We start from the raw sequence: 14,248 nt of genomic DNA on the forward strand, positions 1-14,248 counted from the left end.
AACACCCAAAACACTGAGATTTGGTTGCGGATGCAAATCCGCTCAGCTAGTCAGAAGCTCCTGAGGGAGCAGAGGTAGGTTTTCTTCGCAGCCGAGGTCATGCTGTTCGTCTCAACTTGCCTTCCCCAGCCAGTCAGTCCATGCATTTAACCTGGGGGATGTGGGCATGGCTTCCCCGGAGATTGCCCTCGGCTCAGAGCCCATGCTGCTACACGGACTGATGGGGCAATCCAAGGTCAAATGGCATGAGGTCTTGGCCCCCTGGGAACTGCGAGACGGGACATTTGTGTATCCACGAGCCATTATTAAGCTTTCATCACGTCCATCCCACATCCACCACTTTCACAAAAGCTTTCCTGACAGGAAGATGCTGAGCGTGGGCCTGGAGTAACCACAGGCACGGTGGCCAGCCCATCTGGTCCTGCTGAGCTCTGAAACCCTCTCTAGTCTACGCCACTCTTCCTGGGGAGAGCAGTGGTCTAAAAGCAACCCTTTGTCCTTTGGACACATTTACTGTTCTGTGAAAACGAGTGTGGTTCCCGTGAAGTGGTGCCAACATCTCTGGAATCGATGCCATCGTTGGATCCGCCACAAGGCAGGCTCCACTTTCAGGAAGCACCACCCAAGGCCTGCTGCACCATGTGCTCCGGAAGCTGCTGTGTCAGATGCCTGGGAGCATGCTAGAAATGCAGGGCCCCAGCTCAGAACGAGTCAGAACCTGACGCTTCCTCAGGTCTGTCGGCGAGACTTCTGCACGTCCACCCTGGAGAACTCGCAAGCCTCCATGACCGCACTGGTGAGAGAAGGCCATGTCAGTCACTCCTCCCAGCCTTTCACTGCCATCAAATCAGGGGCTGCGGGCGGCAGTTTCAGTGACAGCAGTGCACCAAGAGTACCAAATGATTTTTATTAAAAAAGGTACATTTAATGATCATCCACTTGTCTAAAAACCACAAAAACAAAGATCAAGGAAACACCCAGACTCATTAGCCCTTGCAGAACAGGAGGAAGCCTGGTCAGCCCAGCTCTTCCTTCCCTGGCTGCTCTGGGCTTCCTCCTACTTTCCCTAACCCGGGTCTTCCCACCTGGTACCAGGAGTGGAAATGCTAAGAGATGTGTAGGTGAAGCGCAGTGACTTCAAAGGCAGTCTGTGCTAATGGTGTCTGTTCTAGTCTCTGACTCTAAGAACCCAGCCCTTACTCCCTGCTAACATTGCTCTGTTACTGGCTGACCCTGCGTTTTTGCAGCTTTTGTCTGTCCTTAGCACAGAGACCCTCAAACCCAGCCGTAGACTCCAAGTTCAAGTATAAAGATGTGTTTCTGGACAACCGGTTGCTGTAGTGTTCTCTTTCTGTAGTGTCAACTGGGTGTCGTCCCCTTGGATGGACTAGACAGATGGCAGCACAGGGGCCCCTGGTCCATGCTGTTATAGCCCAACTTGCGCTGTGGTGGCCTGGACACTGCCCCACAATCAAGGCTGAAATCTTGAACTCTTGATTCGGAAGCTGTACTCTGATGCAGTTGGAAGTAATTTCTTCATTAATTAAAAAGCTTTTAACAGATGTCAGAGGTATCCTTTAAAAAAAAAAAGCACGAGGTAATTTTATCAAAATGCAACATTGGGGTTGGAGACTACACTCGTGAATGTTACGTTCCTAAAGGAACTGACAATAAAACGAGAAAGGCAGGCTCAAAGGAATGCTCGGCAGTCTGTAGGAGACTCCACTTCTCAACATGGCACCAGTCAGTCTCTCTGCAGGGAGAGCCTTCGGGGCCCAGGGTTTGGCCAGGTGGCTTGTAAAAGCGTTCTCCGGGCCAACTCTCTGCCTTTATCTGATTTCCTAGGCAAAGCAGACCCCATAAAGAATCTATAACAGACAGCATCAATGACAAAACCAGGGCCCTGTATTCTTTACACCCTAAGGGCCATGAGCCCTGATGGTCCAGTGGGTTGAGCATTGGGCTACTTCCTGCAAAACCAGCGCTTTGAGCCCACCAGCTGCAACCGGGGAGAAAGATGAGGCTGGCTGCTTCCTTAAAGATCTATAAACCTTAGAAACACTATCGAGTAGCTTCGCTTTCCTACAGGGTTTATGTGAGTGGGAAATCGGCTCCATGGCAGTAGGCTTGGTCTTGCACTGTTAAATGTTTACCAATAGTTGCTGAGCTGAAGCAGTGCCTGCGTCCTTGCTGTTCACATGCGCACACCTCACTGCAGCCTCCAAACCAGGCAAAAGGCAGCCGTTTGTGTGCTCACAGCATTTTTTTTTCAAGAACAAGTTCAATCCAACAGTTAAAAAGAAAACAAAAGTGGCTCCTGCTGGAAGCATCTGTAATAGGTAGGTTTATGCATCCTGAGTACGCAGGGGTACCTGGCACGGAAAGCCATAGGTAAGCCCCAGGCAGGCCGCTACAAAAGCACCACTGCCTGCACTGTGTTAAAATTTTGAACCCAAGGAAACACATCTAAGGGTATGACTCATTTCCACAATTCCAGAGAAATGAGATTCCCTCATGTGCTTCCCTTGTGTACCCCATCCATCAAGCTGGCTTCTAGTGACGCAGCTATACTAGAGTGCCGACATTCAGTGGTGGCACTTGGGTGACACTGGAAAATGCTTCTCATCAGTTTTCAGTAAAAACTGACCGAGGGCAGCAGGTGAAGTCCACCTGCCATGAACACCTTCCTGCAACATGGTCCCAACAGAGCTGAACCCCTTCTCATTTCTTATGTACCTATCAGCAGGGGAGAGGGCGGTGCCATAAAGGGAGACCTGGACACCACACCTTAGGATGTGTCCTGGGACTGAGCCGCGGGGTCCTGGCTCTCCGGCTCTGGAGGGGGGGCTGGTGCGGCTTCTTTCTTCTGGGCCGCCAGGAACTCATGAATGGCCCGTTCTATCTGTGGCCTGAAGATGTGGTTTAGCTTTGGATCCACCACCTGGGAAATAATTCTGTCTACTCCTGCTTCCAACATTCCAGATCTAGCGGAGACAAAGAGACAGTTCAGTGACTCCCAGTCAGTCATGTGTGAGCCAAGAAGGGCCCACCTGGTCAAAAGCAAACCCACCCAGGGAGTCCTTTCAAAGGGCAAACTATATATCACATACAGTTAGAGGACCTGGACTTTCACTTTTGAGGGGCAATTCAGAACCACCCAGCAGCTGTTCCTCCTAATTCACCATTTGGTCCATGGCCATTCCACCCAAGTACAAAGGACAAAGCTAAGCCAGCCACCAAGACAGGGACAAGTGACAGCATGATGGGAAAATGATGACACTGTCAAGCTAAAAATCCTTACCATGCCATCAAAAGCCGGTGACCTCAGGCTCCACTCCATTTCCTTCAAGGGCAGCAGCAGCCCCTAGTACATGGTTCTCAACTTTCCCAGTGCCGTGACCCTTTAATACAGTTCCTCCTGTGGTGGTAACCCCCAACCATAACAATTATTCTCATTGCTACTTCATCACTGTAATGTTGCTACTGTTATGAAGAGTCATGTAAACATCTGATATGCAGGATGCATTTTCATTGTTACCATCTCAACTTAAAGCACAGTGATTAATCACAAAACAATATGTAATTATATATTGTGAAATATTCTAATGACAAACAAAATTTTGTCTTGAAGCATGGTGTAGCATAGGTAACAATCTTCCTGCCAGGTACTCTTCTGTGGGTGAGGTAGTTTTTTGTGCCAACCTGGTCGATAAACACGTGGGGTTAATTGAGGGTTGGAGGGATAAATGGCTCGGTGAGCCTTGCCTTTCGAGTTCTCAGGTCTCTTGCTTTCTAATGGTCGGACCAGGGTGTAGCTGCCTTAGCCAGTTCCCTGCTTCATCTGGCAAGGCTCACTTCCTGCAAGGCATCCCTGAGAAGCCACATGGACCTACCCCGATGCAGCCCTGGGTGCTGGAGCAGCCGTGTGGAGACTCCTGCCAGCGCTGAGATGCTTACACATTCACTGACTCAGCTTTCCTCCTGCAGTCGGCATCATGTATCTGTTTTGTGAGATGGAGGAGGACTTTGTGGATTGGTGTTGGACATATGGGTTAATGTTGGACTTGTGGGCTTGGGCTGCTCTGGGTTGGGATGTTTTCTTGAAGCACACTTAACCTTCATATAAAACTCTCTCTTATACATGAGTTTCTGTGGATTTGTTTCTTTAAAGTGTCCAGACTAACACAGTGGGCATATCTGCATCTGGGTGGACCCGCCTGGGGACGGATAGAGGAGCGGTGTCTCGGTTTCTAAGACCATTGGAAATATGTGTTTCCTGATGATCTTAGGTGACCCCTGTGAAAGGGTTGTTTGACCCCCCCAAAGGCATCATGACCCACAGGTTGAAAACCTCTGCCCTAGCAGCAATGTGGCTCTGACAAGTAGCCCACGGCTTAAAGCCTGTTCCAGGGATGATGAACCACACTGGCTCGTTGTTTTGGGTACATCTTGTTAGAATACGAGGGGTACCCCCCAAAACTGGAATTTCTTCTGGAGGAGGGGAGCTTTCATACTCTGCATTTTTCCTGCTAGGCGAACACTGAGCAACTCGCTCCGAGTTAGTACACCCAGTGGCGTGGCCTGGGAAGGTTCTATCTGGTCAGTGACTTTTTTTTGTAAAAGCAGTTTTGCTCCAACCTTTTTTGTCATGGCTGATTTCAGAGAAGAGTGTGCGGCTGTGAAATTTTGTTTCCTGCTTGGGAAAATGCCACAGAAAGTGGTCTAATATTGAACAAAGCTTACAAGGACAGCACTTTGAGAAAATCTCAAAGTGAACAAGTGGTTTTCTTGTTTCAAAAAAGGTGACTGTTGATTGATAACAAACTTCATTCTGGATGTCGGGCACCTGCTGAATGGATGAAATGTCAACAGTACATTTGGAGTTATTCCACCAGGACAGACTTGTTACTCAAGTTTTCTATTTAGAGGTTCTGAAAAACTGTGTAACATTGTGCAACAATAAAGACCTTCTGTGTGGCAGATGAGGGACTGGCGTTGCCACCACGACAATGTACTGGCTCATGCAGCCATTTCAATTCTTCAGTTTTTGGCAAAAAACAGCATGCCTCTCTTGCCTCATGCATCTTACTCACCTGACCTTGCTCCACGCGACTGTTTTGTTTCCACAAATGAAGAGGAAGATGAAAGGACAGTGATTTGAAGATGTAGAAGAGGTGAAGAAAAAAAAAAAATCGAGGGAGGTGCTCTCAGCCATTCCAAACAGATGTTTGAAAAATGTTTCCAAGAATGGAACAGCAGATTTGACAAATGTATTAAGTGTAATGGGAAGTACTTTTCAGGTGATAAAGTTGTTTTATAAAGACTTAACTACATAGCTTTGAAAAGAAGTTCCGGAGTGTTTTGGGGGGGGGCACCCCCTTGTATGTACATGACAGAGTGACACAGCATGTCACTTGTTTATGTTATCACTCTCAGATGGTCACGCAGATGTTCCACGTCAGGATTTATCATGAGATTGTTAACGGTCCCCTCCCCTATACATACCAGTCCGCTTTGAGTGCACCCCACCTGTCACCACCATCCCAACATGTTGCTTGTGGCTGGGCACCTTGGACACACCACACACACTGAACACAGAACCAATTTGGTCTCAAGTGCTCCAAAGCCTAAAACACATTTTGGCTGAAAATCGGTCAAGATGTAACAGCACCTGTATTCAAGCGGGAGCCCTGGTGGCTAGTCACTGGGCTGCCTGCTGAAGGCAGGGCTGGTGGCGTCCACTCAGCAGCCCCTCCACCGGACACAGATGAGGCTGCCTGCTCCCACCAGAGCTACAGTTTCAGAAACCCTGGAGAGGAGCTTCACTCAGTCCTGCAGGCTTGCCAAGAGTTAGAACCAATTTGATGGCAGTGGGTCTGAGAAAGACTACGGAGCAGGAAGTAAATCACATTTGTAAAATTTGTTGAACAGCTTAGTTATGCTTATTTAATATGGCCCTTCCAGCCCAAACCCCTTACGTGATCTACATTAATTCTGGATTTCATAAACCTGTGGCGGTGGTCCCACTGTGGAGAGCCTTATTTGCTACTCTTTTGGAAGAAGCACGGTCAGAGTGCTCCTTAAAGACCAGGTTGGCAGGAGAGTCCAGTCCTGGAGGACATCATCCTTGGTAAAGTGGAGGGAAGCAAAGAGGAAGGCCCCCCACAAGATGGGCTGTCACGGCGGCTGCGACAGTGGGCTCAGGCCTATGGGAGTGACTGTGAAGATGCTAACAGGACTGTTTCATTCTGTTGTGTGTAAGGCACACCTTATGAGACTGAGTCCTGCCCTTAGTAGACGGTGTGAATTGAGCCACACTCTTTGCTTCCTGGTTATCTTAGTTACCATTACTTACAATGGATGTAAGGAGTTATATGCTACAGCTGAGAAGGAAAGACAACAGTTTCTGGAGCAGCCTGGGAAAGGGCTGTGTGATTCCCAGGCGGATGGGCAGGAGGCTCATGCCTACTGGAAACATGTGCCAGAGGCCATGCCCGTCGTACGTAAAGTTACAGTCCAGGGGTAGGGACCACATTACTGCATTTGGGTGACATTTGTTGCACCATCTAACTCCTACCAAACCACCTTTCCTTGCATAGATCTGATACGTGGGGCGAGACCCTGATCGGATGCCCCTGAGAGTAACTGTCAACAGGATTCCCTGCAATGCCATAGAATGAACCCACTGAGCAAGAGCCAGGAGTGGAGCTGTCTCCTCTGACCCCGGTCTGTGGCTTCCTCCTATGTGACCTTCCGATTTGGGACTGAACAGCACCCAGCACCGTGTGGGACATTCCCTTGACTTGCGTGAGTACTGTGGGACCCTGCAGCGATTCGCAGAGGCCCTGGGAAGGAGAATGGAGCAGACTAGCATCTTGAAAAACTTGAACATCTCTAATTCTTGGGACGAGTCTGGTCTTCATTCTTACAAAAGAAATTATTACCACAGCATGCTCAAACTGTGAGCCCCAAGTTTTCTTCTCAGAGGATAAATGCCATCAGAAGCACCCGGGTAGGCTTTACTTGTCGGTCCTGCAGCCAGCCAGCCTAGCTCAGGGGAAAACCAGGTCGAGCAGACAAACAACCACCCACCATGAAGGCCCGAGGAGTGTGGCTGGCTATGCGGGCTTACACCCTGGATCAAATGAAAACGTAGGGGAAACGCACACAAGTTGCTAAACTGTGACGAGCGGGGAGGGGACGCCCTGAATCAGGAGCAGCCTCTGTGAGAAAAAGGGTGAAAGAGTGCCTGAGGGTGGGTGGGTAGGGGAGGGCTCACGAGGTGCCGGTGACATTCTCTCGCTCAGCTGGGTGGTGACCCCGGGGACGTGCACTAACTGCTTGGCACTTTTGTATGTGCTCTGTGTGTTGCAGGCACAGACACTGTGCCCCGTGAACTGTCACAGAAATGGTCCAGGCTCATTAACACTGAGGAGCCTCCTTCTAGGATGGCTGGTCCGTCTGAAGGGCGGGTAGACCCCCAGCTTCCCTAACCTGCTCCTCTCAGGGTCAAACGGGCTCGGGGTGAGACCAGAGCCCAGGGCAGCCACGCCCCGTCTGTCTGAAAGGCCGTGCACAGCGTGTCGTGGCTGCAGAGATGAGGCTCCCGGCCGGCATCTTTCGCAGGCATGCTTCTTCCCTCACCCTCAAGAGTCTTTCACAGAGCTCAGCTTCTATATGGAAAGCTCTGGCTTGTTATATATTCTCTTCTGTCTTTTAAAACCAACTAGAGTCCCAGGAAGTTGCAAAGACGAGCACAGGCAGGTCCGTGCATGCTTCCCCAGCCACCTCTCATGTTACATGTAACTACTGACACCAGGTCAATACTGAAAGATGTTGATACAACCCAAATCCCTTACTCCGATTTCCCCAGTGCCCTGCCCACACGAACAGCTTCCCTGAGCACCACCTGCAAGACACTGAATTGTCCCATTACCCCAGGGTCCCTCTTGCTACCTCTTCAGAGTCACGCGACCCCTCCCTGGCCCTGACCCAGGTCAATCACGCATCTGAATCCCCAATTCTGGCATGTGTCATTTAACAAATGCCACAGAAATAGAAGCTGGCATCCTTGGTTCATTAAGGATAATTTCCCTGGCTTCTTTGCTGTCTCTGAGGAAGATCTCAGGCAGGAGCTCATGTCCCAGGAGTTTCGTGGGTCAGGAGCATCCAAACAATAGAGTGAGTGGTAGGAGCCAACAAAGATTCCACACAGATCAAGAAAAGTGTTTCATTTCTCAGGACAAACAGCCCACTCTACTTATGTGCCCAGTGATGCCCTGCACCGACAGCTGGGTGGAACCTCAATATGGGACGCCTCACTAGGTGCAACGCTTCAAAGAGCAGGGAGCATGTCTTCCAACACATGCCTCGGAGGCCTACCCAGGGTGGAGAGACCAGCAGGCATTCCTGTTGAGTCCTCTGCTTGCTCTAACCTTAATGCTGCTGAAGAAACAGGTCTGGGCCACCCTTGTGGGTCTCAGACACCCTGACCATGGACAAAGCCTTCTTGGGCATTGCCTTCGGCTCCCTGCCCCTCCACTCTCAGGTCTGCTTACTTACTGGACCACACTCTGCCTCAGCCCATTTCGCAGTTGGTTTTTGTTCATCGCCGGGTTCCACTCCTGCTTGTCCAGATGTGTCGACACAAAATTATCCACTTTCTGCCGCAGGTTTTGGTAAGCTGGCTAAAACAGTAAAAAAAACAAGGGGCAAGTCAGAAGTTCAAGGCACCAAACTTCCTGAAAGCAGTCATTCCAAACACTGCTTTGCATCGACATGCACACTTGCATACTTTGCATCTAAACACATTCCGCCCTGACTGTACAGGGGCCACCGTGCACTGTGGAGGGGCCGGAGCACTGATGCTTACAGGAGGACCTGGCTTAGGGTGACCGCCATGCCATAGCCTTTCAAACTGCTCTGTGAGAGAAGCCCTCGTGTCAGGGATTAGAAATGTAGGCCGGGAGAGTAATTACTTGGCTAAAGTGTGACAATTCCAAGGGTGGGCCCGGCCTGCTATGAATCTGGGTCCTTGTTCTGGTTCCAACACTTACTACCTATCGCACTTTCAACAAGTGCCTCACCTCAGGGGCCCGTCTTTTCCAATGTACTGCTGGTCACCTCTCTGGAGTGTCTCAGCAACGAACACAATCCTAGGAAAACCGTCTGCATAAAAGGCCAGACACAAGAATGAGCAGTGTATAAGTCCAAGCCGCAGACGCCCTGAGAGCGGCGGTGAGGGAGCAGGACATAGTCCCCCAAAGAGCAGTCTCGGCTAGAGAGGCATGTTTTACCAGTCACAAATGCTATCAGATGTCAGGTGAATCCCGACTGAATGTAGAGAACGCCAGCAAGATGTGCACGTGTGATTCACACACAACATTGCCACAGCATTCAACTGTGTGCGGGTCATAGCAAACTACGGACAGCCTCGGGGAGAACGGGAATTCCTGTGCTCATGCAGAGCCTGCGCATGGATCACAAGGCAGCTGTGCAAACAAAGGGGAATGTTACACGGCTTAAAATCAGAAAAGGTGTCTTCTTTCACTGTGCTTAGTCAATCCGTCTACTGAGCAAAGAATCAGAGAGGCTGGACTAAACCACCGATGGAGTTTGAGCTCTGCATAGCCACCCAAACAAGCACAAATGATTACTGTCATTCCTGGGGCAGAGGGTGCTAAAAACACACCAGGCCCATGACGTCATCAGGAGCCAGTTCACAAACCTGAAGACTGAGGTCAGGAGGACTAGGAGGAAGGGCACGGGGAGTGAGCATCACAGGAGCAACCTGTGTCTTCTCTACAGGGAAGGGGAGCCTATGGATCCTGCCCCCCTGCTCCAGGGACATTCGGAGGCCTTTACAACAGGAGCACAGCGAGGGAGAAGCCCTACGCACTCGGGCGATGTTAGCAACCATGATGATAGCCGCCCGCCCCCAGGGGGTGGGCAGGGCGGAGAGGAGCTCTCTCTCACACCTGTGGAGGTGCCCTGCTGGCACGTGCAGCCCTCCCTTGTTGTCAGGTGTCAACCAGATCTCCCACCCCTCCCCCCTCCTTCAAGGAGTTACAACAGATTTCTGTCATCTGTAACTAGGACTACTCAGAACAACCTGTTTACTGAAAAAGGACTAAACATAGAAAATGTTACTAGCAACCTTTCAGCAGACATGACCATACAAAATTACCCCTTCAGCGACCACAGCACAGGACCCAGTGTGCCGAGCTTTATTTTACTATCAGAGTGTTTCCCCATATAGTTATCCATGTGATCCTCTCGTAACACGGTTGATCCGTTCCATTTCTTGATGTGGCTGTATGATGGATGGATGGCAACGTACCTGGTAGCTATTGGGTCCACCACACCTTCCCCGCACACTCCAGCAGTCTGGAGCGGACCATGGACCTTGTTGCTCTAACAAGTGCCCAGGTGATCTCGCAGATGCTGCTGATGCGGGGGTCACACTTGTGAGAGTCAGTGAGTTAAACCCTAGGTTCTCAAACTTGGCTGGCCACTGGATTCACCTGTGGGATCTGGTGAAATGACAGATTCCTGGGCTCCATTTGCAACCTAGTGAATCAATCAGAATCTGAGTGGAGTCACCCAAGGAGTTCTACTTTGACCAGATCCCCAGGTGACTCCAATTTCAGCCAAGTTTGAGAACCTCAACCTTAAACCAAGGGTGGAGAACCTTTTGACGGCCAAGAGCCACTTGGATGGTTATACCCCATGCGTGGGCCACACAGGTGATCCGCTGGTTTTTGGTTCAGGATTTAATTCACTCACCCCTAATGTGATGGCTGGACCCACGTTTCTTGGGCGAGGCAGGGGATGCTGGCTGGGACGGATCATTTTGAGGACTGAATGATGAGGCTTTCAACTCCTATAGGGAGCTACAGTCTTAGAAACTCAAAAGGGCACTTTGGCCCAGTCTTACAGGGTTGTTACGAGCCAGCACCGACTCCATGGCGGTGAGCTTGGTTTGGTCTTTATATGGCTAGATGGTTCCCTGCCAGGTGCCTTGAGCCAGAGAGAGGAGGCTATGTGCTACTACAAACATTTACAGCCTCAGAAATCCCCGGGAGCAGGTCTACTCTACACTCCTGGGGTGCTGTGTGTTGGCACTGATGACTTCAATCCGTGTGAGTTCCCTAAAGAAAGGAAATATGTCCTTGGTTTCAGGGAAAGCACTGCTGCTGGGCTTGTCTTGGAAGAGGAAGGGAGTCTGCAGAGCTTACTACCCAGACCACCTGACTGACAGGTCACTTTTACCCTGCAACATAAATTTTGAGACCAGGTCAGTGACTAACTTATTCCTTTACCTTCACGTTTTAGGCCCATCTGTGTTCAATGAATGGATGGCTGCTCCTGTCTCTAACATTAGATTTACGGGATGCGTCGTTTCAAATTCCTCAATGAAAATGACGGAAAGCGTTTATATTCACCTCCTACCATGTATGTTGAGTTTCATCCATTTAACGAGACACATGTATATTCAAGTTTATTTTCTTCTAAGCCTCCCAATCTCAGAATTTTCTATGTAGTATATCTATCTCTATGGATACACATCCATTTGATGCTAATGAGTAAACTGAGTATTAATCCCAGTAAAATGGTTTACTTCATGAAAGCATTACTTCAGAAATAAACATAAGCATCATCAAAAAGTTCTTAAAAAGTAAACACCAGATGTAAAGACAAACAGCGCAGCGGAGATTTTCATGCCGACCAAGCCAAGCGACCCTTACAACATATTGAACTCAACTTCTCAATAAACATAGTATGTTTCATTTATAAGTATTATAATTTTTACATAAACATATAGTATCGCATAGTTTCATTTAGTGTAGAATTCTGTTGTTTTTAAGGAATATGTGCAGGTTCATTCACATGTCAACCTGAACGTGCGCGCCTGTAGAGCTAGGTGTATCAGAAATGTCCGTAACCCTAGTGTCCGGGTCTACTTTCAGGTCTCAATCATTCCGCGAGTTGGCAACAATTCCAAATAAGTGGAGGGGAGCACTACTACTAAATAAAGCCTCCAAAACCTACAACCCCCAATACCCTTGGTCTTGGGAGCAGCTACTGAAGGGGGTTAGCAGGAGCGGTCTAGTAAGGTAGTGTCTGGCATTTAATGCACACTATCTCATTGCATGCCAAAGAACTCTGGCAACTTGGCCCTGCATTATACTGAAGGCTGGCCTGCAGCATGAGGTACCGCAAATCCCCTGTAACCAACGGAGGAGGACAACATTATGGCGTTGATATCTACAACAGACCTCAATCGATTGCATTCCAAAGTTGGCCAACCACTGAACCAGAGACAAAGAACAAATGGATAACTTATAAAATGCGGACGACTGTGCGTCCAAACCACGTTTCACTTCAGCTCCTTACTGAAAATCAAAATCAACGGACTGCCTGCCACTGAGTCGACTCCAACTTAAACAGTGACCCTATATCCAGGGTGGGTAGAAGCGCCCCCTGGGAGTTCCTGAGACCATTACTTTTTACAGGAGTAGAAAGCCTCATCTTTCGCTCGGAGCAGCTGGTGGTTTCGAACTGCTGATCTTATGTTAGCAGCCCAAATTTCCACTACATCAGCGGGGCTCCTTTTTCTTCGAGAAAAGAGGTGCAGATGCTAAAGCCTTCTTGCCGACCAACCTGGCTTTCTCCGCCGTTCATAAGAAGAGTGCGCTCTGCTTACTGTCGAGGGCTGAAAGCATGCCATCTCCGGACTGCTAGGCGTCCGGGTTCTAAAAGGGGCATCAGTCTCTCCGCGGTTGAGAAGAAACGAGGCCACAGCTGGGCGGGCCGTGCACGTGGCCAGCACTCCCAGAGCTCTCTCGCCTGCCGCCGGCGGGCTAGCCACTCACCGCCGAGATTTAAACGCTATCCCTGGTGTTCGGCGGTGCTTTGAGAAAGCGGAGGTGGGAGGACGATGGGGCGGTCGGTTTTACTAGCGATCACAGCCTCGGGAACGCTATGGGGCAGCGCCACTCGGCTCGCTGCGGTCGCGGCGGGTCGGCATCGCGCCCCGCCCGGCTTCCCCCGGCCCGGGCGGTCGGCTACCTTTGTGTCCACGTCGGCCAGGCAGTCCCGGCGGAAGCTGTCAAACAGGCCCCGGCTCTTGAGCTGCTCCACGATGAGGGCGATGAGCTGCGGGTCGCCCGGGGGCAGCGAGGCGGGGTTGGTGGGCCCGCTGCCCCCGCCGGCCCCCGGCCCGCCCGACGCGGCTCCGGCCGACACCTGGCCCACTCCGCCCCCGCCCGTGCCCCCGCCGCCGTCCGCCATCGCTGCGCCCCGGGCCCGCGACGGACCCCGAAGGAAGCTGCTCCTCGGGGAGGGGGGCGGGGGAGGCAGGTTCTAAAGAGGCGAGGAAAACCCGGCGGGGGGGAGGGCGAGGAGGAGGAGGAGGAGGAGATGAAGGAGGCGGCGGTGGCGGCAAGGGAGAGGACCGACACGAAGGCGACTGAGGTGCCCGCGGAGACGGCCGACACCGCGCTCAATACCCTGCGCTCTCCCGATTGCGTCACTCCTGGCCTTTGCATGCTGGGGCGGTAGGCTTTCGGCGCCCATCTCCACCTTGCTTATAAGCAGGGGCCTGGCTCACAGAAACTACAACTCCCGGCAGGCTGCGGGCCCCGTCCGCGAGTGTGCGGGGCAGTATGGGAGTTGTAGGCGTCGGCCCTCGTAGTTCCCGCTGCCTGGTCGGGCTCTCCCACGCATGTAGTTTATCTCCACGTGGCCTGATTACAAATTATCCGCGGAGTTCGGGGGAAGTCCAGATTACCAAATTTATCTCTTGGAGATTTCGAGTCAGTATTTCTATGAACATGCGCTCTTAATAAGTCTTCCACACCCTGTCCTTAACCATGTGACTGGGGAAATTTGGCAAACAATGGGCTAGTCAAACTTCTATTACTCCAAAATTGGGAGTTTTCTCCTGACTTTTGTATTGACACGAACTAATTTTAGAAAATTGGAACATAACAGAAACGTGTGAGGGAGAAAATTAGGTCTCTCAAGTCTCTGTCCTACGTGTGGGTAGATTTTCTCCCAGATACTAAATAATTACTTAAAATAAAGGACCCCTGGGGCGCTGTCGCTGAGGCATTAGGCTGCGAATAGACAGGTGTGCAGGGTGGCTAGGGAGTTGGAGGATAATGTCCCTGGAACCCAAGTAGCCCGAGTTGGGCTTCTCTCGAGGCCGAAGATGAATGACGAAGGTTTTGGGTATATAGGAAGA

At 50.7% G+C, this 14,248-nt stretch overlaps 1 protein-coding gene across 1 annotated transcript; it reads right to left on the reverse strand.

Moving 5' to 3' along the window:
• Nucleotides 1–888: 888 nt before the first annotated feature.
• On the reverse strand, nucleotides 889–13,494 carry BOD1 (biorientation of chromosomes in cell division 1). The gene is made up of 4 exons (XM_075541969.1): nucleotides 13,072–13,494; nucleotides 8,563–8,687; nucleotides 2,788–2,984; nucleotides 889–1,575 (listed from the first exon to the last, which is right to left on the reverse strand). The coding sequence occupies exons 1-3, from the start codon at nucleotides 13,291–13,293 to the stop codon at nucleotides 2,789–2,791; spliced, it is 543 nt and encodes a 180-aa protein (XP_075398084.1). The 5' UTR covers nucleotides 13,294–13,494; the 3' UTR covers nucleotides 889–1,575; nucleotide 2,788.
• Nucleotides 13,495–14,248: the final 754 nt, after the last annotated feature.

The sequence above is a fragment of the Tenrec ecaudatus genome, chromosome 2, assembly GCF_050624435.1.
Source record: "Tenrec ecaudatus isolate mTenEca1 chromosome 2, mTenEca1.hap1, whole genome shotgun sequence".
Lineage (NCBI taxonomy): Eukaryota > Metazoa > Chordata > Mammalia > Afrosoricida > Tenrecidae > Tenrec > Tenrec ecaudatus.